Raw genomic sequence first — 24,981 nt, 5'->3', positions numbered from 1 at the left:
CGATAAGATAACGGGCCCGGAACCATGCCGAACTTAGCATTATACGCTTTCAGGTAATTTTCCAAGTTGGTCTCGTTATGCCGAAGATGACCTCCGTGTCAATTCAATCAATTGAGAGTCTGGCCTTCTTCGGAATATAATTAGTTTGTTCAAATATACTGAATTGTTAGACGGTGCGGTTAGTGCTTGAGTGTTATTGACATCGAATGAAGGAGAGGGGTCGATCGTACGATCAGTGAAAGACGCGATTTGTTTAGTCCCATTCACCGACTTGTAAACGTGCGGTACGGTGTGGCCGCTAGGCGAGAAAGCACTGGCCCCGGTATGTTTGTAACGAAGTAAAGACCGATCGTTTATAAACACAGCGTATGGTCAGCCCGAACAATGGGATGTAAGCTAAGAATTTCTATTAAAATATATAGTACACAACCACCTATTGTTGTAACAAGCTAACAACACGGGCAGTCGCACTCACACAACACAACTTCACAAACTGAGTCCAATTCACATTTATGAGTAACTTAAGTATGATTTACTGACTTCACTCAACTGATAAACAAACAAGAATTTAAATTGAAATACCTAATAAGAATTACAAAATTTAATACATCGATATCACATATTTATTGCAGATGGATTTCAATTGTTCTATATGGTTTATTACTTTACTTGATTGAAGCATTTCTGGAATATATCTTTTCATCTTAAGAACGGTAGGCAGAGCTAGATTGTAATAAATCATTGACACGACACTTTAATATTGATTGATACAATAAAGACGTAAAAATATAGAGATTAACGCGATAATTTTTAGTTGAATTTCAAATCATGTAATAATATTATCCGTCTTATTAGCAGATAAATTTATATGTTGCTGATAATTTTGGCTGGGCTTACTTGCCAATTCATTACGCGAATATAATGTATAAAATGAACTAAGTATGTATGTATAAAAGATTAATATTAAAACTGAATAATCATTCAGGCGTTATTATTTATTTTTTTATTAGCATCATCTGCGTTTTTGGTGAAATTCTCAAACGTTTTCTTTTTTATTCGGAATTGATTAACCTATATATGCCCAGAACTATTTAGGTCCCAGAATTTTATGTAATTTGGTATATTTACTCTATATAGGCCCCCAATCATGAACCACGATGAGTTTTTGGATTTCAGTACTTGGAACTATTTTTTTTTCAGTTGGTCGAAAACGACCGCCTGGGCATATACGAGACTAGAATATAGATGTTCGTGGTATAATGTATTTTCAAATAATAGTCGTATTCATCATAGAATTAGTTTACAAATTTGAACAGATTATAGCAAATAGTGTATAATAATCATATTTGGTTGATTTAGGAACTTCAATAATAATACAGTTAGTACAATTTAGGATGCAAAACATTTTTCATGGAGATTTATACCGCACTTACTGCATTTCTTCACAGTAATGTTTTGCATACTGCATAATTTCTACGAATCTCACCGGTGAGGATCAAATGCTCAGCATCATACCTCCTTACACTTAGTGGTATATTAGACGGCACTGGGCGTGTTGAAGGTCCAGGCTGAGTTCAAGGAGATCCATATTTTGGAAGCAAATTTCTAGCAATTTACCTTCGAAACTCCAGAGTTATTATTGACAGTGACATCAATCAACCATGTGAGAATACCATAAACCGTTTTTTCCTTCTCATCAATAACTCTGCCATAATAGCGAGATCACTTGGAGCATTTGTAAACACTTTAGAGATTCGAAGGTAAAATGCTAGAAATTTGCTTCTAACAAATGGATCTCCACGAACTCAGCCTGGACTTTCAACACGCACAATGCCCTCTAATATACCACTAAAAGGCGGTATATGTGCTTAGCATTTGATCCTCACCGGTCAGATTCGTATAAAATGTGCAGTATGCAAAAACAAACAAGTATTTTGCAGCATTTCATGGCTAAATTGTACTAACTGTGTTCCTAAATTAACCAAATATCATTATTTTACACTATTTGCTATAATTTGATGAAATTATAAACTAATTATATAATAAACACTACTTTTATTTGAAATACTTTATACTACCAAAACCTACATTCTGGTCTCATATATGCCCATGCGGTCGTTTTCGACCAACACAACTTTTGTAACAAATAACAAAGCACATATTTATATTTTCACAATACTTCTTACTTATTTACCTTGGAAATATATTCATTTCATTATTTCAATCGCAATAATCGTTCAAAACAGAATACATAAAAGAATACTTACAGTTTTGTGCGACTGGGTGCACTAATTTCAACAACAAAAAAATCTTTGAAGTTCAATGTCAAATTCGAAAAAAACTGGAGCCGAATAAACTTATTAACTGTTATATTTGACTAGGAAGTTCTTTCAAGATTATATTTATGGCATTAAAACAGAAAACAAACGTACAGTTTTTTTTTAATTAGCATCGCAAGAGAACATGTACCATTGGGTCGTTTTCGTGCCTCTGGGCATATATGGGTTAAAAGACGGAACGTTTCTACTAAATGTTTCTATAAAAATCTCTTCTTTTCCCTTTTTCCAGTCAGGACAGTCTGTTTTGGGTTATCGAAATATTTGTCTGGGCACGCTCTTAGTCCTTCCTTGGCCACCTCGGACCGCCAGGTGGCCAGTGGGCGTCCTCTACCTTTCTTATTTTAATTTTCATTTATTTTTCACAGAAATACACGACCATTACATGTTTGTTATAATTATTTGGTGATGAAATGTTTCTATATCTACGTTTATTATCTGTTTGTTTTACTATCGGTACTTTATGAATCGAGGGCGAGCTGGGAACATGAATATTATCTACGTTGATTGGACAAATGGGCGCATCACAACAACATTGCTGCGTGTAACCCTTGCACTTCTATGTCCTGGTGATACAGTTCACATTGGCTCTACACTAGTTATGTAGCTAGTACCACAAACCGGACTTCGCACGTGACATGTAGCAGCACGAACAAAAATTATTTCTAATCCATCTGACATTATGTAGGTAACTTATACTAAACCTTTATTTAACTAGAAAATTTGATCAATTTACCCAAATAAGTTTGTATTTCTTGAGAAAACATATCTATCTACCTACATAAATTTACTCAAGTCAGTTCAACACATAAAACAAAGGCAAACATTGTTGATATTTATTGTAATAATTTCAAGCATAACTGAAGCTATAAAATCAACTTTAAACGTTAATTTAAATTCAGAAATGGCAAACCTAAAGATAGAAGCTAAGTTTATTGGAGTGGCAAGACAAGACTTGGAACCAATTTCCAAGAAAGCTGCGGCTGTGGTAAAAGTGTTGGGACGCGACAAGACAGTCGACTATCGAGAGTATTATTTGAGAAACTATGTCGACAATTTTATATCGAGAGCAATGGTATCAATGATAGAAATTGGTAGAAATCTATAAATTGTGATCAATCCTGTCTCAAATGCATTTTTGAAAAAACTGGCTGTTAAACTACTACACTTTTATTAAATACTGAATAGAGGTAGAGTCAATTTTAAATGCCAAGTTTCGCATTATAATACAACAAACTAAATTATAATAAACTAAATAATAAGCTCTATACCAGGTAAATACATATAAATGTAGTTCATTAACTTTCACCAATAATAAGTTACTGATCAACCTATGTGTGATGTGAATGTAGAGAACGCTACCTTGCCAACGGCCAGAAACAAAGCTAGTTTTTTCGACTTATAAGCTAGCGCTTAATGAAATACTTGTAATTGATAAAATGGATGCCACAGTTATCGATACACAACAAAACAACACTATTGCGGTTAAGATTAGCGGGAAAGTAGATGTAGTGAGACTGAGAGCAATTTGCCGAAGAACAATAGCTTTGCGGAATTGGACACGATGATACATTGAAACATTTTAGATTATCAGCCATTGTATTAATAATTTAATGCAAAAAATGTTCAGGTGAAATCTTCAAGCTGAGTTTTATAAGCTAAGTGTAAAAAATACGAGGCTCGGCTCTGAAATTACTTACTGCATTTCTTTCGGTATTTTTTTCATACCTAAAAATGTTTCTCCAAAACAGTTAACTTGACTATCTCTACATGGTAATGTTAAAAAAAACGTAACAATTACGATAACCAAAGCATCGCTAACGAGGAGTCTGCTGCATAAATATTCAGACACTTGACAACTCCTCACATCTTCACGGTAGCCTTATGAATATTCACAGCATATGCCGCAGTTGACGTCAATCCATTTATCACGAATATCCGAAACACGACCCCGTTGAGATATTTGTAAACTTATTTATCAGAGCCCCAATTAATCACCTATTTCGAATTTGAGGTTTATTATGTTTACTGTGCCTGCAGATTCTACGCGTGTTAGTTCGTCCAGTCAACTTTGACCTCTCATTTATATCGAACTGCCACCAGTTGAGGGATCAAGTTTAATCGCACTATAGTTTTTAGTTACTGGGTTATACTCATACCAGATTACCAGACCAGTTAGGTACAGTTTTTTGATAAATGCCGAATTATATGAAGTAATTATTACGTTACAAATTTAGAAAACTAACATAGTAGACTCTAACGTAAGAATTATAATTTTTTGAAACGTCATCGTCCAAATCAAAATAGTCACCCCTTTTTAAGCAACAAATTTTCATTAATTCGCCCCGTTAATGCTGTGTAATGATACCCAAACCCTTAACCATCCCCTACACACCCATAAACTTCGATTAGACTGAAGTTGGGAGAGGCCCGAATCCAATTGGGAAAGTCTATTAGTAAATAATCTGATAACCGAGTGATAGGAAAAGCTGATTTATCAGGTGCTGATAGGATCACAGTTTGAATATCCAAGTTACGACATAGTTAATGAAATAACCGAAATAGTTATTGTGTTAACCAACGGGTAAATTTTAAAATTCTAGTTTTGAAGGAGATTAGAGCAAGAAGAATCATAAAAATGAAGTTAGTTGTTACTTCAGTAATTTGGAGAATGCATAATATCGCAAATAAATCTAATTTTAAAAGGTATTAGTACATATTCTAGCCTTTATAAGGCACAAGCAGAGTGCAAGATTAACCAAAGAGTCAATGAATCATCCTCAAAATTTTGGAATCACTTTTAAGCCAGACGTAATTACAATAAATGTATGTTTTGAATTCTGTAACAGCAATAAAGCGGTTATGTTATTTACAATACCGTCAACTTTGAACGTAATTGCAACCAGGAAAACCCTTAATTATAATTATGGTGCAATTACACGTGTTTCCAAGGCATTAAGGCCCCTATTACGATACATAAAGTGTCCATATTATTACACAACTTTTAAATATGTACGGTCAATAATATTTAATCATGAAATTCGTCTCAATATTGAAAATGAAATGCAATTTAGGATATGAATTAATCCAGTTCTTGAGTTTGAATTTAGTTTTGCGCGTAATTTTTACAGGCCTAAAAATACCTGGCTGTTTATAAAATTCGCATTCCTATATCGATACATGAAAATTAGTAATTATTGTTCCCCAATCGGATTTTATAGACATCATAATAGCAAAAGCTTTTATGAACCATTAGTAGCCGATGACGATAAACCATACAATGGTATTGTAGCGCTAATGGTGTGTTTTATTTCAGTCAATGGGTTTTAGTTTTAGTTGAGTGAGCAACGTGACTATTCCCACCTCTCGTTCCTACTAAAACTCCTGTGTAGCCAGGATCTACAGCTTGACCGCCAACAAAAACCCAAGCAGTGAAGGCCAAGTTTGTCCCGGTGGAAAACTAAACTGTCATTGGACCCGTAACGAAATTAATCAGAAGAACATAGGAGTTCGAAGTTAAGGTTCGATTTCCTTCCAGTGCAAAACCGATGACAGGTAACAAAAACAAAGATTATGCATAACGATATAGCAACTATCTGAATTTAGTTAATTTTAACCTCTGTCTTCTACATCATCAGTTCATGCAGGACCTCCCTCTTTAATTTATCAGAGGCAAATGGAGGATTTGGCGTAGACTCCCTAAGTCCCCACTCTGGCCAGACAGGTTGGGGATGCCTGATGTTAATTTTAGTTTTTACTCAATTCTAGCCATTATTATCATTAAAATTGTGCATATCAATACTCGTGGGACTCTAACAGATTAGATAGCAACCAATAACAATGGTTGGCAAGTATTGATTAATCACAGCACAATTATACAGAGCAAAGTGCAGCTTATGTAGATACTAATCTATTAAATTTTTCTAACTTAGAAATATTCCGTGCGTTAAATAGAATTCACTGTTAGTGCTGAAAGTACAATTTCTTACAAGAATTATGATATTGAATTTTTATTAATTGTCATTAATTGTCATTTAGTTTGGAAATGTCATTTTAACCCAGTGTTCATCATGGGTATAACTTTTTATTAATGGGGGGTTAAATTAATGGGAGTTAGAGAACTAATTGACAGTCAGTCTAAACGATTTTCACAAGGCATCTGAAGCTGTAAAGTATTGATAAAGCATTCGAATTTAAGGTAATAATGTTTTTGTTTCTTTTACATTACATTAAGAATTTTCGAGATTGTCTAACTCTAAATTGACACTTGCCTGACTCCTTCATATACATAAGATATCATTGAGACGACCCTCCACGTCTCCTGCTCGTCAACTTCCACTGTTATCGTCATTTTTGCGTTTGTATCTTTTTTAGTACATTACGAAAAGACACTTCACTGACACTGCCACATTTTTTTCACTGACATTAACTTTTTCTTCACATCTTATTGACGTCACTGCGTTAATTCCGATGAAAATGACAATTTTGGTGTGAATTCACATGAAAGGTTAGAAAAACGCGTGCAAACTCCGCGACGATGGAAAAACAAACTGATTAATAAATGGCACGTAGATTATAATCACCGTGCGACAGATAAACTGATAAATAAACGCAAACTTACTTATATCCGTTCTATTGTTTGATGTACGCATTTTTGTATACCATGCATGTAACCATTTATGTAACAACGTGTTTCCGGATGGAAAGTAACTGAATATGCACATATCATCATAATGCAGTTAACTAAATTAATGTTACGAAATTAGATATTTAAAAGTAAATAAGTAAACAAGGTGATCATAATGGTGGTGACTGGTAAAGTAAATCCTTTTTATCTAAAATATGAACCAAAAGAAGCTCCAAAAGTTAATGGCATCCACTGTTTAGAGAAGTAGGCATCAATCTACAAAAATCCAATTTTTACGTCTGACTAAATTTTACTTCATTGGTAATAATAGTATTATGCGTATCAAATTACCGATTGGTACAAATTAAAAATTCAAATTAGTCGATCTTCTGTCGATACTAAAGCGAATATTCATGAGTAATTGTAATTAAAATAGCATACCGAGACAATAAAATGTTTAAAATTATTTCAATACAACATTCCAACCAATGCTAATGATCAGATACGAATAAAGTGATCCAGTTTTAACTGATTTATGTTACCAAGGTTAACAAAATGCAGAGGTGTTGCCGTGCTCGCAGTCTAGCCAGATAGTTCACAAGCTAATAAATCAGTCAAATCTAACGCTAAACAGACTCAAACAACTGGTCTAGGAACAATTTATGTACTAACCGTACAGTTTAATAGGAAAATTCCGCTACGAAACGTTTATGAGAGTACGAGAGAAGAATATGTTTAGAAAATGCGTCGTAGAGGCGGTGATCATTCACAAAGTCAATGATTTGACGTCAGGTGTGACAAAAAAGTCAACAAAAAGCAACTGGATGAATCATAAACAACAGTCAGGCAAATATTTCTATATCATTAATGTTATATCATAGAAAGTGACCAAAATTAAGAAAGAACTAATCATGTAGGACAGAGGTGAAAGAATTTTTGACAAAGAAAACTATAGGTTTATTGAATTGTCATTATTTAACCTAAGAAAGTTTCAGTTTCTATAAATACTGTGAGAAATAACGAAATTTTTCTATAGATGGATCCTTTAATTAATACTCTTCGATTTTATTTTGGTGTTGATGACATTAATGATACAGCGACAATCAATTATGTCACACCTTGAGTTAAATGTCATTACCATCAAGTTTGTCGGAATAGTAATAAAACTGTCGTCTCCTTGCCAAAAGGTTTATGAGAACAGCGTGGATCCACGCCACAGTACGCGATAACAATAAAAATTTATAACGCTGCCTTGGCTTAATTATCGTATTTAATATGCCAAGGAATAAACGTATACTAGTATCTACATAATTTCCAATGTCGCGGCGCATTTTTCGAATTAAGTAGAGTATGGTTTAATTAAATAATTTTTTTCCAAGGCAAACGCAATGTGTCATACCTAGATGCAACACCAAAACTTCATGATGTCCTTGATATTGAATTCGTTTGATAAGCATCACACGTAACTGTCAGTAGACGCATATTCGGAATTCTCCACGGATTTGGACCTAAGGGTGCCACAGGTTCTATAGCACCCTTAGTGTATTGGAAGGTCGAATTAACTTAGAATAGAAGACTTTTGTTCTGGACTGTAATGTTCATGATAACACATGGACATCGGACATGGATGATGTGGTTCCTACACAAACCCTGGCAATTTTATGTATTATTGGTGGTGTAGTGTATCGCACGTTCGTTCGTATCAGCCAAATGACGTTCACTTCTGGACAAAGGCTTCTGCCAAGGATTTCCACATCAACCGGTCCGCGCTCAACCCAGCCTGCATCGAGGTGTTTCACCAGATCGTCGGTCCACCTAGGTGGAGTCCTGCCTGGTGTAGTGTACAGTGGGCGACAGTTCCAGCTACCCATTTCCATTTTTTCTCTCGCTCTCATCAAATGGTGATTCTTTGCAATAGAACGAGACGATATGACCGGAAATGGGTAGCTGGAACTATGGCCCACTGTACACTACACCAGGCAGGACTCCAACTAGGTGGAACGACGATCTGGTGAAACACCTCGATGTAGGCTGGGCTGAGCGCGGACCGGTCGATATGAAAATCCTTGGCGGAGGTCTTCGTCCAGCAGTGAACGTCACTCGGCTGATATATTTGATTGAAATATTTTAATGTATGGTACTCACTTATCATGTTTGGTGCGGGGGTGAGGCTCGAGTTGCAGCGGGGTGGCGGGGGCGGAGCGCGGGGCCCCGCACCCGCCACCCGCCGCTCCCGCTGCGAAGTTCCCGGTTGACCTGCAACAACCAGACACAATGTTGAGCAACTTTTTAGAAGAAATACCCTTGAGTGTATGAGGGAGGGCAGGGGAGATCCCTTTGGATCATTTCGTATCCAAATTACATGGCCGGAAGCCAGCATCGAAATAGGATTTTTTCCCCACTTCGTTCCACACGCACGTCGTAGCCAGCCACGAAATATTTCTACGTAATGATCCAAAGGTCATCTCCCCAGATGGAAATGGTACATCCTTGCATTTTATTTCGTCTTTTAATTAAGAGCTGGTGACCCCTAAAATATCTGATTTACCCCCTGGACCAGACTTTCCCATGGAACTACTTAATAATGAACTCCTCTAAGGTCTTGCAACGGAACTGCTTCTTTTGACAACGGATCAAAGATTGGAATTCCACTAATGACAAAGTTATTTAAAAAATCTGATTCAAAATATTGCCACCTCTAACCAATTTCACATCGATAACATTGTAAGACTACTTAATAAAATATGTTTTTTACGATTTTTTTACTGAAACTTAACTAGATGTAGATAGTAGATAGGTGAATCCATAACAAAGGACAATTTATTATAATTATACATTGTTACAAATTGATGGCTAAACAATTATGTACCTATACTATACTTAACGCCTGGCGGGATGTAGTAGATAATAGCTTTCATGGAGCCACGTGTTCGTGAATTTATTGCAGAAAAACCATTAATAAATCATAACTTTGTGCAGTCTTACAAATACTAAGTACCTACCTTTTAGAAAACCTCTGACTCTTTCGTCTCACAAACATCGATTGATGATGAGCCGTCACATACCCTGGCTGTCCATTTTTATGAATAACTTTGGAACTCTTGATCATTGCAATCAAAATAAAACACAATAAAAAAACAAACGAAGAACAAAGCTAAAACCAAATCTCTACACACTTCGGAACAAAAGAAAGTCTAATAACATTATTGGAAGACGTATCAACACAAAATAAAACAAGTTGTGAACGCACGTGTTCATCAATCACTATACAAAAACAAAGATTGAACACAAATACTAATAATAATCATAATCACGAGACTATCTCACAAGCAAGTTACTGCTAAAACTGACGCACAACATAAAGATAGTACATTTGTACAAACAAAAATGTATGTGGCACTGAGGTCAGCTACTATTTACCGTTTTTTACCTATCATAATGTTCGTTGACGTCGATTCAAATATAGCTATCGTGTTACTAGTTTTCAAATCGTTGCATCAGCTCCATTGCATTACAGTAATTTGCTTACTTTCAATAGAATTTCTCTCGAATTAAACTTAAATCAGATTCAGCTATTGCGACCATTTAAAGCATCAAATATCTTTTTTTTCCTATTTTTATGTTTTGCCTTGTTTGAGTACAATGTAACTAGTATTTAGAGACACTTTTAAAAATATGCATGCATGTCACGAAGATCAGTTTGTACTTTGTATGTTAAGTGTAGGGTTTGTACCCGGGTAATCCCGGAACCGAAAGAACCGGGAAAACCCGGGTTTTTTCGACAGCTTAAGAACCGGGTTTTAAAAATTCAAAACCCGGTTCTTTCGGTACTTTAGGGTTTGCATAGTTATCTAAAAATCTGTTATAGGTATTAGGCATGAGTCGTAACAAGAACATTGCGAACGTATAGAGAACCTAAAGATATCATATTAGCTACTAATAAAGATTACCTACTTATTGGTTTTGTATTTTGTTTTTTTTTATGAGATATGTAAATATTTTAAGCATTTTTCTTACAATTTTTTTAAATCACTGGCATATTTTTGTTTGCGCTTACGCTGCGACAGGTTATACAGAAGATTGACGAGTATAACTTGCCACTATGCTTGGCGTTCGTAGACTATGAGAAGGCCTTCGATTCGTTCGGGTCTTGGGCAGTGCTTACAGTCTCTTCAGCGGTGCCGTATTGACTATCGGTATATCGAGGTGCTGAAGTGCTTGTACAAAAACGCCACCATGTCGGTCCGAGTACAGGAGCAGAGCACGAGGACGATTCCTCTGCAGTGAGGCGTTAGGCAGGGAGATGTTATATCTCCTAAACTGTTCACCACTGCAATGGAAGACGCTTTCAAACTCCTTGAATGGAAAGGATTCGGCATAAACATTAATGGCGAGTACATCACTCACCTTCGGTTTGCCCACGATACTGATTGTGGTCATGGCAGAATCGTTGTAAGATCTTGGCACAATGCTCAAAGACCTTAATCGAGTTTCCTAACAAGTAGGCCTGACGATGAATATGGACAAAACAAAGCTTATGTCCAATGTCCATGTTGCGCCCTAGCCCTACCCAGTTTCGGTTGGGAGCTCAATCCTCGAGATTGTTGACGATCCAGCTAGGTAGGTCCAATTTCGAAAAGGGAGTCAATCGTCGAATCCAACTCGGCTAGGCAGCCTTCGGAAAACTACGCAACATCTTTTCATCCAAAATACCTCAGTGCCTGAGGACGAAAGTCTACAACCAATGTGTGTTACCAGTGATGACTTATGGCTCGGAAACGTGGCCTCTCACTATAGGCCTTATACAGAAGCTCAAAGTTGCACAGCGTGCTATGGAGAGGGCTATGCTCGGTGTTTCTTTACGAGATCGAATCAGAAATGAGGAGATCCGTAAATGAACTAAAGTAGCGACTTTAGTTCATTTACGGATCTCCTCATTTCTATGTCAGCGGATTTAGCGGACATAGCCCGACGCGGACGCAGAACTGACGGCCGATGGGGCAGGAAGGTCCTGGAATGGAGGCTGCGTACCGGAAAACGCAGCGTGGAACGTCCACCCACAAGGTGGACCGACGACATCATAAAGGTAGCAGGGAAGCGCTGGACGAAGGCCAATCGATCAACATGGAAAGCATTGGGGGAGGTTTATGTTCAGCAGTGGACGTCCTATCCTATGGTTTAAAATTAAATGATGATGATGATGATATTTTTGTGTGAGAGTTGGCAACACTCCTTCTCCTTTATTTGCTTTGCATCTGACAGTCAATATATAAATAGTCAAATACACTCGACATCAAATAAATCACACCTCCCGCGACAAGCACTTTCAAACGTATGCATCCCCACTTCCCACCAATATTGGCACCATTTAAAAGCCTAGTTCTAATCTGCATTTCATTAAAGGAAATGTTTTTACCCCGAAAATGTGTCTTTAGATGGATCCAGAGCCACTTCTTCAAAAAATAGGTAGTTACGCTAGAGCCAACTTTTGTGGCTATAAAACTGTTAAGTTGGGATTAATCGCTATCCATCTGTTAAAGAGGACACTTGAGATCATTAATTGGTTTTATAACCATAAAAATTGGTCTAGTTGATCCCAGAGGTGAGCCCAAAGTGAGGTCTTTTTTCAAGTCACATTTATGGTATATGTTAATCATTTATTAAGAAATTAAATGTGTTTTTCTCTAAGGATACTTATCGGGCTTTTAAATAACACCAATATTGTTGGGGCACCATGATTGTGTCAGAAGAAAATCTTTAAAGTTGGCGTCGCGGAAGGTGCGGTTTATTTGATGTTGAGTATATATCGATAAGTTGGATGAAAAAGTCTGATTGTGGTACCTCAATTGAAAACTAATTATTTTACTTTTTTTTATTTTTGGGAGTAGAATTTAGTAAAAATAGAAAAATATTGTAAATCATGTTTGTTGATTATTCCTAGTCTATTCAAAGAAGTGTTATTTCAATAAAAAAAACATAATCAAAATATTGTTTTTTTGGAACCGAAAGAACCGAAAAAACCGGGGCTCCCGGTTCTCATGACCACCAGACCCGAAAAACCCGGTTCCTCAAACCAGAACCGATTCTGCATTCCCTAGTTAAGTGATAGTTTAACAAATAAATGACGTTTGTTAAACGTCACCATAATCAGCCAAAGGGATCCACTGCTGACCATAGGCCTCTCCCAATGACTTCCGCATCGCATGGTTGAAGAACAAATGAATGACGTTTAACAAAATAAAAAAAAAACATTACCAGAGGGAAAACAAATGACACGTGTTCATAGGCTCTGACCTCGAAAACCATCGGCCCTATTCTAATTAAGTCTCAACAAGAGTGGTCCCGCGTCCAGTGACGTAAGAGTTCACCTCATTATTCTAGCTGTTCAAGTGGTACTTGTGTTGAAGGGAACTGGAAATTGGTAAGAAATAAGATATAATTGGTTCACAATTTAGGTCAGGTTCAATTAGATGATTCTTTTTTTTTATTCGTGATTACTACCATAATGAGGGATCTTGTTAGGGATTCTCATAAATTCTTAAAGGCAAATCACTCATTTTAAGCTCTCCAAAGACTAAACCACAGTATATATACTGTGACTAAACTGAAGGACACTGATCAATAGGTCGATAAAACATACCGAATACCGGTATCAAATTAATCGAGAACGACTGATAGTTACATGGATAGAATAATACCCAGACTCAACATTTCCAATAACATTGCACGAAGTGTTTACCTTTAGAATGTGGTACAGTCGACTGCATACCAGACTGTAGACTTTTGTTTCCAATTTTCACCTTATTACAACTGCATAGGAGTCATGGATGTTACCTTGATGTGACGTCGTCCATACAATCAGAATAATTGTACAAAAGTTAGGAGACCATCAATAAAGTAGAATAAATTTTCCAAGGAGTACGGCTTTGAAAGCCATCATTTCCATTACAAATGACTAATAACACGATGGAAATGAACTGATGAGAATTAATATTAACAGGAATGTTGTTATGACAACATCGACTTCATTACCCAAATGGCACCTACAAAGTTCTAAAGAGGACAAACAATAATATCCTTGGGAACATCCAAGGTCACGCCTTTTATTGTAATTGCCAAGGGTTCCGGGACTGTAACAAAGAGTTTGCTGCTAATAAAGTTGACTTAAGAGAAATGCGCGAAACCAATTTAGCTATTGATTAATCAATATGATAATACACAATACGTAAACTCAATGTGGATTACCTACTCATTTTCTATGAACCACAAACCTATTTCAGCGAAGACTCTATCGTCATTGATAAATCAATATCAATATTAAATCATTTTTAGACTTATCTGGGATTAAGAATCAGGCCGGATTCACAAAATTTTATACGCGTGCCGTTATGTTGGTGAGTAAATTTATACGGTTTTAAATACTGCTATACCCAGAACCGTACTAAACTCTGAGAATCTTGGCTAGTAAAAATAAACCGCTTGGCGCCTGCTAGTCTGACTGAACGTTCTAGCCGTGGTTTGTTTCCAAACACATTAATAAATCTAGACCAACGTTGGTGAAGCTGACCGTAAAATAAAATATTTGGGTTACTTATCCAGCAACCAGCTACAGAAAATATTAAAGTGCCTAGCACCTTCGCACCGCCATCGTTTGTATTAAAATCAATGGAAGCAAGACAGTGAAAAGGCCAAGGCCGCAAATGACGTGGAAAATTGAATAAAATGCAACTTCATGTCAATCGATACGATACCTTCAAAGTTATCGAAAACATGTTTAGTGTTCGAAGTTGTTTGAAATTTTATTGAATTTTCGTTACCAAGTAGTTCAGACTATATTCTACTAAATGCGGGGAATTATAATTTATAACCGAAAAAAAAAACTTTTTCTCAAATTTCTTAAGATAATGGTCAAATCTGATTATTAGGACCAATTCACAGTCAATATAACCGAATTTTGTGAGAAGACGCTAACATCCACTAGAGGTTGAATCGAGTTTTTGCTCATTGTTTTAATATGCTTCTAGAGAAAGAAAATAATTCAGAGCTACAATTAAACATCAAGTTCTAACAAATCGTACAATTACCCTTTGTTGAATTGTCTTTTCCTGTCGCACTTCGCTCCTTACCTCTTCCGGTAGTTAACAAGTTACACTGACAACTAATGCAGGTTAAACTGCATAACCTTTCATAACATTACGATTGGTGTTTAGCGGAATTCTCATATTTAACCGAGGGAATACGACCCTGTTTATAAAATAATCAAATGTAACATTGTGTGTGACATGTCACTCATTCCGTTAGCTGAAGTAAAAGCAATCGGTCTATGATGAGGAAACTGGTAGTCTTAATCGCGTTGCTTCTAAAATTATCTTGTGTCCAAAATGTAAGAAGATGAAAATTTTAGTAGCACAGAATTTGTTCAACATTCTAATACAGTTCTCAAATTCCAGAGAATGTTATCGTTCAATTACGTAACGCTGCCGACATACGTAGAAGAACCGGAACCGACTCCAGAAGAACACGAGAACGAAAAAGTTGTCGCTCTGAAAGATTACGACGATATGGACCCAGAAGAATATAGCATTAAGAGTAAACAATTTGTTGAAAGAACTAAGAAGGTAAGACCAAGTGACGGTGTATTGTGGTGATCAGGAAAAACAGAAACAGGTTGTAATGTTTATTTTACTTTTAGCCGTGTGCAATAGTCGTGCTATCGAATATGCAAAATCCGAGCATGCAGTCTCTTCTGCGCAAATATAGATACGATGCCAATGGTAAGTGATATTTTTTTCATTTACTTAGTCTTCTTTTCTTAAATTTATTTTCCTATCCAATAAAATCAAGTTTTGTTATTTTTTTTACTATCACAATTTCAGCTTTGTTTAGAGCTAAATAACTATTATTGTAATGGTTATAAAAAAACAAGATATTTTACAACGTTAATAACGAACAAAAGACAGTCAATGCTGTATCAATTTATAGACAATTATGACGCTGCAATCTTTTTCAAGCACGATAGCACAGAATATGTATAGTCAAACGAATCTGACACGTCAAGAGTCAAAAATTGGAATGTCCTCCTGTCAGTCTCATAGCTGGGATGGTTCAGTGCTGGACAACTTTAACACCCGTATTCACAAATGCTTGCTTAAGTGAAGCAGCAAATCGAACGCACAGCGTTGAATAATGTGATCAGATTGGTGACCCTGTGCGTCCACGCGTACCGTGAGACCTCATAGTAATGTTTGTGAATACATGCGAAATAGTGTTATCAGTGATATCTGTCACCTTTCACCTTGTTTTTTTTTGCAGGTGTGCTCATCCCAAGCAGCGTGAAGTACTTCATCAAGCTACCACAGGGTCTGCGGTCCTCACCACTCCTGGTGCCTCTGAACGATAAAGCCTTTTCTCCACAGGGAGGATTCGTCAGGTAAGAATTTAATTTTTATTGTAAAAATGTAGTTCTACAAAAACTTTTACACATAAGCGCGATAAGTAATGATTCTTCTATGCTGTTACTATTCAAGTTTTCATTTTTATTACATCTGATATTTTTTTCCGATGCAGGTGGTACATTATTTTTTTATTGGATGTACTCGTATAAACTTTTATACCCAAGATAAGATAATCTTTGTGACAGACATGTCAACAAATCGGCGCAGGTGTTCAAATGCCGAGATAAACATTTATTTAAGGGTTATCTAGTTAGATAGATAAATGATTATATTGATAAAAATTGTAGTGTCTGCCTCTTAGTCATCGTCTGAATTAGATTTACTCATAGGAATAAAAAAACACCAAACATACGCAAGAATATAAATATTTTTATTTTAACTTTACGATAAGGTGTCATTTATTTCTTTTTTGATGAGCCAAAAATTCATCTTGAATTTGTTAGAGTTTTTAATCCGTATTTTTTGTTAACAGGTATTACAAAGAAGTTCCACCAATACCGCATTCGTTTTAAACTTTTCCTTTATTGTTTTATATTGAACCGGCGGAAATGTATTTAGCTGTGAATATAAGTTGATTAATTATATGAGCAAAAGTAGCCTTCCTTTTTTCACCCGAATTAAAATGAGCAAATCACTTCACGGAAAGCCAAACGTAAAAGCTTTATTCATACGCCAAAATTTTTCCTCGTGTTCCCGGAAAACGAGGCATTTCCCAAACAGCTCCTCGTGATTTTGACTAACATGAATTTAAGTAGTTTCTGTAGAATTTCATGTTCATGAACATACCGTTAATTCTACTTAATGGGAGTATTATCGTCAGTAAATCTTTTACTCGCTTTCCAGCATAGAGAAACAATGGACTTTCAAAATTAAATAATGTTTCTTTTCGACGCAAACCAGGCTAGTACTCATTTTGCAATTACCTATCACTGCTTCCTAGTAAAAATACTGTACGCAACCTCCTTGCTTTCGTTTTAAAAACTTACACGTTCCTCATCGCCTTGAGACTAAATAGCTTTTTTTACACGAAGGTTTAATTCAAAAGTAGAGAGAAATGATAAACTGCGTGGTGGTGGTGATTTCAAATTTGACACATACTAACTACAGTAACAAACCACACGATACAAAAAGAACAAGGTTTATTTGTTGCATAAACGCAACAAAATCAAAGGAACAAATTGTTCAGGGCGTAGATTTGGCTCTCCATTGCATTTATATCTGGAACACTCATTAGGTAGATACGTCAACAATCGGAACTATTATAGCTAGGGGCATTGACAGAGACAATGTGTCCATTTATAGAGCAAAGCGAGATCCTAGTGGTGTTTTAACGACGCAGTCTACTTTCGAGCCAAAGACAAAATTTTGGAAACTTGCCAACTTCCATACGCGCTGTGCTTAAGTGACAACACTGACAACTAAAGCATAGACGCATCTCTACATGAATTATAATTTCGATCAGGGCAAGAACTTCCCCGTTGTAAGTAAAAAAAACAACTAACAAGTTGCCTACATAACAAAAAATGAAATAATATTAATATATCATGCTGATGCTTTATAAAATTACGAATTAACTGCCAACCGTCGAGAAATTAGGATAATGTGCTCAAGGCGTGTGGCAGCAAGAGAATGGAAGTTTTTCCCATTAGCAATGCGCAGAATAACTTAGGAAGAAATAGGACCTTAAGAAACGAAAAACTTACTTTTGCTGGGATAGAAGCGCACCGGTATAATTTTAGACGACATTATCGATAATTTTAGACGAAAAAAAAATAGGTATGTCTGGATTTATTCCGTAAAATCGATAAAATGGAGCGATAAAAGCTTATCTACTTATTTTTTCTACTGATGACAATACTGATCGATATTCTAGTCTATGCTTTTTTCGTCAGCTCGAGTTCTATAACGGGCGACAAAATATTGTCCAGCCGTCCGATTTTGGGAGGGCCTACAACCTACATATCAAAGGACCGCCTCACAAATCGTCTCAGTATAATTCAACTGGATATTAGTCACGTTTAAATATTACAGAGACCTTGGCTTGGGTGTTAACGATGTGGTGATACCTACTATAATTTAACTAAGAAAATAAGTCACGTACCTACCATATAAAATGCGTTAAGACACACACACAAAGATGGTTTTAACGTTTTAGTGTGTCATGACTGGGCTATAAAAGTTCAAACAGTTTACTTACACTACGTCATCTTTCTCAATTTATTTATTTATTTTAATTCAGTTAAAACACAGGTTTTAAAAGGCCTTATTACGTAATATTCTAAACTTACTTGTGAGGATGTTAGAAATTTTGTAGGTATTTTAATAAAATGCTGACAATGTAACAGAAATGATACAAATCAGAAATGACTCAAAACAAGACATAAAAAGAAAATTATCCCATAGCATAGGAAAATCTCTTACACAACAAACTCATTATAATAATTAGCAATTAAGTACCTGCACAACAGGTAACATGTAACATAAATTAATAAAGTAGATAAGTATGTAGTTCCAAGTTTCTTATTTAAGTTGGAAAAAGAAAAGGCAAGCTTCAAACTTAAAGTTTGTAGGTATCTAAATAGTAGGTATTGAGAATTAATTAACAATACCGTAGCACCGAAGGTTAAAACTTTGTAGGGTATTTCGCCAAAAATGGTCAATTTTGCCTAATTTCCTTGGCACGAATTTTATTTTTGTTTTTAACTATTTTTTGTTTCCCATTGCATTAAGTAGTAAAAACTAAGCTAATATATCTAAAAGGGGTGTCATAATTCGTTTTAGAAACAAAGTTATGAGGTCATAAATATTTGGTAGCCAAGGAAATTATTATAAATATTCTTTTCTCTAAGTTTTCTTCTGTGGTTTGCTTTTTTTTTGTTCGACCCATTTTTGTGTACTTTCGCAAGCAAACATGCTAATGAATATTATATCATTACGACCTTTTTACACAACTAAGGAAGATAAATGCAGTAGATTGAGTTAAGAGTTAAAAACAAGTTTTTCTATATCTATTCTGATACCTATTTCTTAAAATGTATATTTTAAACTTATTCCAATAAAGAAATACTCAAAATTTGACTTTACGCCGAATTATTAATGGTCTTTTATAATTTCCTAGGTCATTTTATGCCACGGAAAACAAGGAAATTAGGACCAAAGAAATTAGATTTATGCCTAAAAGACACCACAGACAAAAACCTATTTACCCTATGCATTTACTATTTAAATCATGGGTTTACCCCTACAGACAATACATTTGTGTAAATAAACAATAAAATTAATCCATTGTTTAGCTGCAAAAAACCGTCCAAAGAAATTGACTTTTTAGTAAACAAAAACCCAAGGAGGGACCTATTTATGCGATTTGTCGCGAAACTGATCAATGACGTACTGTCCTGCCTCAATGGCCTCTTGGGACGAAATGGCCGAGTGTAGTGGTGCAGTGCGTTACATTCTAAGTTTTTTCGTTTTGTTACAACAACGGTCGAAACGAAGACCCAGGGAAATTATACTTTTGACCTGGACAAGAACTTAACTTAACCTTATTTTCTTCCTATAAGTATTTGACATTTAAAGTTTTTATTTTCCGATAGCCAAACGTTTCTCAAATGTAAAGAGAGTGCTATTAGAATTAAATTACGCTTCAATTTGTTATAATTAGCCTTCATTTTGGCAAACAACTGTAATGGACATAACAAGGAAATTAGAAAAACGACTTTTGATTAAGTTTTTCTATGGTATTATTTGTAGTTTCTGCTATTGTAGTAGCAAAAACAAATAAAACTTTTGATGAACTTTCCCATAAAAATAGTTTTATACAGATAGATATAAAAAAACATGTGTTCGCCTGCCTGGACACAGAAAATTTACTGTTTCGGCGAAATACCCTGTACCGGATTTCGTAATATCCAAGAATCTTATTACTGACTTCTGTAAGTTATTTTTTTGTTACTAGTCAGTTCTATGAACTCTGCCATGCGACTTTTCAGAAAATATTTAACCCATTCAATTCATAACTTTGAAGTAGGTACATGTTACCAGACACCAATTTTAATTTTAACCAGTCATTAATAGTTTTAATAGAAAATTTAATCTAGGAACTAGCGGTCATGGTCATGACATGGATGATTTGCGTTTCACGTGAACGGCTCTGTAAAACAGGGCATAATGTATTTTTTTAAGATTCTAGCTGGCAGGCTATACAGCAAACATCTACTAATATTCGAGTAAAGATAAGATACAAATTAAATTATTTTCGACGGGGATCGAACTAGTTATCCATCGGCAATGCAACTCCCACACCATTGGACTATTGTCGCCTAAAATAGGTGCCTCTCAAGAGAATGCAAATATTGAGCGTCTATACCGATCATGACCTGATGGCCTGGCCACCCACGACAAATTAGGACTTCCCTCCATTGACTAGGTACCTATTATGACATCACCTCAATGAGCGCAATGACACGGCAATGAGACTCATTTATGAAAATAATGAATGATTTAAAATAAAATCGATAAGAATATTATCTTAATAAAAGTGTTTAACGATTGTTGTTGCTATAGCGGTATAAAACGTCCTTCAATTAACGGAAACAAAAGCAACGATTGTGTAACTGGGTTAGGACCAGAGATGAAACCCCATATCAAAATTGAAACGCCCACCATTATGCGACCATAATTTTGGTGTGCAACAAAACGCAATACGATGCATCCTGGTGTACACACAACCCGGTTATTTTCGGTAATACTCTAGCGCGAAGTAGGTCGCCGGCAAATGAGAAACCATAGATTGCAACATCAACGCGCGTGTTTTTTTAAGAATACACTATGATAAATTTTGGCTATCACGTGGCGTAACGCGCGGTTTTAAATTTCAGGTAAAACAGAAATTAACTGATGGTTAATTTCAGTAAGAATTGTTACGTTTTAGTTGAATACCTACCTATTAAATTAAAGATGAACAAAACAAGAATATTAATAAGCTAAGTTGATATCAGGTGTCATGGAGAAATCTCCATCAGTAAACAGCATCATGAGAAAGTTACCTACTTACTTAGTTATAATAAAAAAATATTTGCCTGTATATTGCTTATGACAGTAAATACATTTATGGTAACTAATAAAAATCCTTTTTTCAATCAATTACTTTTGGTTTCTTACTGGAATACCAACTAACTAGAAATGTTTAATAATCATCTCGGTAAAGTATCTAAACTTTATCATAAACTAGAAAATATACAAGATTTTGTCAGCAACTCCACTTTCACAAAGATAATGTCCTCAATTTATTTTAGTATAGCGAGAGTTTCACACCTTTGAAATAAAACATTTTAAGGTTGATATTATACTGAATAGAAAATGATTTGTTGGCAATAATTTAACCTACTTATTATAGCTGCATATGGCTGCTAGGATTTTCAGAATGTAAACAGATGCATTAATGCATTGTTAACAGATTCTAATAACAACATTACACTATAATTAGGGTCATGATAGTTACAAAAAGATAGACAATTGAAAAATACCTAACAATCTTAGGCCGAGTTGCACCACCTAACTTTAACGGTAACTATAACGATAACTGATGCTTTTCGTATGGAATTCGAAAGATTTTTAATATTTGTTTCAGTTAAAGTATGATGGTGCAACCCAGCCTCTGTCTGTCTTTTTTTACTAAGTATCTTATTATCGGAATCAGAAAAGACATTTCAGAAGTCTCCTCCATAAATAACTATAATTTAAGTGGTTTCTAATAGTGTTGTTTATGTCGCAGGCAAATTGTATGATTCCGCATTTTACAAACGGCGTCGTCAGTTTACAAACGCTCGCTGTTCTGTGAAATGCCGAAGGCAAATTGGCGACTCGTTCAATTGATAAAATTTCGACTATGATTGTTGCAATAGGGTGACCATCATAAAACACATGAAGGATAAATCGGACCTTATATCAGTAATTCAAATTCTATTCAAATAGACAATATCGATCTTTAATTTGGTACTGAATTTTGTCTCGACTACCATGTCCACTGTCCCTATGAATATCTAACAATATTTATTTATTTGGTCACCAACAAGGTTACACTTTAGCGTTCACATATCATAATAGTCTTCCATAGGTATGTTTTCCGTTGGGCTCTCAGGGCTGTCTTTTTTCAGAATAAGATAGTCCACATCGCCAATACTCATACATCATATTTTTTATACCATATAATATTCCGCAGCAGTCCTCCGAGCACCAGATCCCATTGTCACCTTAGCGTTTTTTACATGCCTGATAACCTCAAAAACTTTTTCATTTGTCCACGGCTTTTTCACTGCTCCTATTTTTGAATCGTAAAATAAATGTCTTTAAAACAATAGTTTTTTGTGAAAAGTCCTTTGAATACGTAGAATTTGCACTGTTTTCAATATTTTTCTGTATCACAACACCACTACTCGACGCCATTTTTCTTGTTTTGATTGGCAGCGCCTCGCGTGGTACGAAAAAGAACTAAATTCTTCAATTTGCCGCGGCATTTTGTAAACGGCGATTGAATTGGCTATCAAATTTTGTGGCATATTATAAAGTGCCAAGGCAATTTACATTTTGCCTTCGGCATTTCATAGAACAGCGAGCGTTTGTGAACTGACGACGCCGTTTGTAAAATGCGGAATCATACAATTTGCCTGCGACATTTACATCAAGTGTCAGGTCACTGACTTGAACGCTTTGATGAACACAGAAAGCTGTAATATTTAACTATTTTGATCCTAAGACAAGGTACTAAGGTTCAAAATAAGGTGGGAACTATAAGGCTTAGGTCAAAAATCAGACTAAAAGTGTGACAACTACACAAAACAATGTAAGTAGACAGTGTAATGTCAATAATACAATACATTAGTCTCTGTGAAAATTAATTTTAATTAAACAAATACTTTGTGAATAAGTCAAGTGTTTCTTTGAGGTCCATATAAATAACATAAATTGTATCATTATTGTTGAAAACATTAGCAGAATAATGTGTTAAGTAACTTTGCTCCATAATAGGTACCATAAGTTCAGTACAGTGATGACTACGGCCCAATTAAAATAATAAACCTCATTATCGCTATTTGGTATTACTAAATTTAGTAGTCTTTGGCTCATATCCAGTGATAGACCAGTAAACAAATAAATAATATAATCAACCAAGATATTTACCAAGTCTTCCGTATGGTCAACAGAGCTCTCGCAGGCCTCTTCCCGCTCACATCGGTTACAAGCGCGAAGCGATCACTGAAGCTCCTCTTCACTTCGGGTAAATTTGCCAGCTGGTCACCAGAAGATAACCGCAAAGACTTCCCTGTGATTACACCGTCTGATTTCTTAGATTTAAACTCCTCAGACTTATTCCTGATCACGGGCAGCGATACTCTTTTGTTTTGCTGCTTCTTCTTAGGCGATTTTCGACAAGAATCTGTCTCATCGCACTCCGCTATTGCTCGACCTTTGATGTATTGCTCACCATCACCGAAACCTTGCACAAAGCAAAGCATAATATCCTCAGGATACGACTCCTTCATTTAGAAGGTCATTTTTCGACAACTTGTTGGTAACTCGATTAAGGTCACTCGCGGATTAGTGGCTGCACATTTATCGGGCACTAAATGTATTGAGCCGATAACAAAACAGTTTAATTCACGATAATTTTTACGCAATGTTTACAGTCGCAGCGCAGACTCACAACAGGGAAACGTCAAATTTCTAATACCGAAAAGCCACTTTGTAACGGTACATGCACAAATAACTTCACTTTATCACAATTTTGGTTGGTCAAGAATTTGTATACTGAAATTATTAAAAATTCAAGTCCGAAAATTTTTCACTTCAGCCGCCAAATACGTCAAGTGACGTTTTTGCGTTCGGTAACTGAAAAGTGAGTGAAAACTCGTGAGGCGTTCGAAAACACATGCATGAGCCGAGCGAGATGTTCGCGAACTGAGTGAGTGACAGAGTGACTGAACTGACCAAAACGAAACGGTCCGTCCGCTCGCCCCGCTCGCTGGCGCGCAATCGCGCATACCTTGAATGAATGGCCATGGTTTCCCCATCCTTCCTTACGTCCTAGAAGGACGTATCTTATCATTTTCAGGAAGTTATTATGAAATATTCGCATGTGCGCGTTACATTACATCTATTTTATGAAGAAAAATGTAGGACAGGCGCTGTGTCTTATAACATCACGAACTTCTATAACTTTGGTATTATTTTCCATAAGTTAGGTTAATTGGGTTAACTTAACAAGCTTGATGAATTTTGTCATGAATAATTTCAGTATTATATTTTTATGTAATAAATAAGTAGTGTTCCACCAAAACCAAGAGATGGCGCTGTTGGAATATAAAGTCACGGTAAATAAAATAAATAGTAGGTATGCACATTAATGGTTTCATTAATGAGTGGCTCAAACCCTCAGACCCTCGCGACTTTTAATTTACTTCATTAACATCGCTTGTTAGCTGCTGTTGTTATTTTATTTCCTCTTGTCCTTGCCGAGTCTAAGGGCGTAGGTAGGTAGGTAGGTAGATACCTTACTACGCCTAAT

The 24,981-nt window shown here is 35.8% G+C and overlaps 2 protein-coding genes across 4 annotated transcripts; one reads left to right on the top strand and one right to left on the bottom strand.

Moving 5' to 3' along the window:
• LOC135079343 (uncharacterized) lies at nucleotides 1–17,220 on the top strand. Of its 3 annotated transcripts, none has more exons than XM_063973978.1 (5): nucleotides 1–178; nucleotides 15,414–15,581; nucleotides 15,656–15,737; nucleotides 16,276–16,393; nucleotides 16,891–17,220. In XM_063973978.1, the coding sequence occupies exons 2-5, from the start codon at nucleotides 15,417–15,419 to the stop codon at nucleotides 16,928–16,930; spliced, it is 405 nt and encodes a 134-aa protein (XP_063830048.1). In that variant the 5' UTR covers nucleotides 1–178; nucleotides 15,414–15,416; the 3' UTR covers nucleotides 16,931–17,220. The 3 variants fall into 3 exon arrangements, with proteins under 3 accessions (XP_063830048.1, XP_063830049.1, XP_063830047.1); XM_063973979.1 differs by lacking the exon at nucleotides 1–178 and adding an exon at nucleotides 6,467–6,534; XM_063973977.1 differs by lacking the exon at nucleotides 1–178 and adding an exon at nucleotides 15,252–15,346.
• LOC135079535 (uncharacterized) lies at nucleotides 9,105–24,373 on the bottom strand. Its single transcript, XM_063974187.1, has 2 exons — nucleotides 23,598–24,373; nucleotides 9,105–9,219 (listed from the first exon to the last, which is right to left on the bottom strand). The coding sequence occupies exons 1-2, from the start codon at nucleotides 23,957–23,959 to the stop codon at nucleotides 9,105–9,107; spliced, it is 477 nt and encodes a 158-aa protein (XP_063830257.1). The 5' UTR covers nucleotides 23,960–24,373.
• Nucleotides 24,374–24,981: the final 608 nt, after the last annotated feature.

This window comes from Ostrinia nubilalis, chromosome 16, assembly GCF_963855985.1.
Source record: "Ostrinia nubilalis chromosome 16, ilOstNubi1.1, whole genome shotgun sequence".
In the NCBI taxonomy this organism is placed as follows: domain Eukaryota; kingdom Metazoa; phylum Arthropoda; class Insecta; order Lepidoptera; family Crambidae; genus Ostrinia; species Ostrinia nubilalis.
This window is presented reverse-complemented; position numbering and strand designations above follow the sequence as displayed.

Excerpts from the sequence above, each read along its gene's own strand:
- LOC135079343 (XM_063973977.1), top strand. The coding sequence starts at position 15,287 with ATGATGAGGAAACTGGTAGTCTTAATCGCGTTGCTTCTAAAATTATCT. Across the intron at positions 15,347-15,413 it reads AATTATCTTGTGTCCAAAAT|AGAATGTTATCGTTCAATTA; the intron begins GTAAGAAGATGA and ends CTCAAATTCCAG. Across the intron at positions 16,394-16,890 it reads CCACAGGGAGGATTCGTCAG|GTATTACAAAGAAGTTCCAC; the intron begins GTAAGAATTTAA and ends TTTTGTTAACAG.
- LOC135079535 (XM_063974187.1), bottom strand. The coding sequence starts at position 23,959 with ATGAAGGAGTCGTATCCTGAGGATATTATGCTTTGCTTTGTGCAAGGT. Across the intron at positions 9,220-23,597 it reads TTGACCATACGGAAGACTTG|GTCAACCGGGAACTTCGCAG; the intron begins GTAAATATCTTG and ends TGGTTGTTGCAG.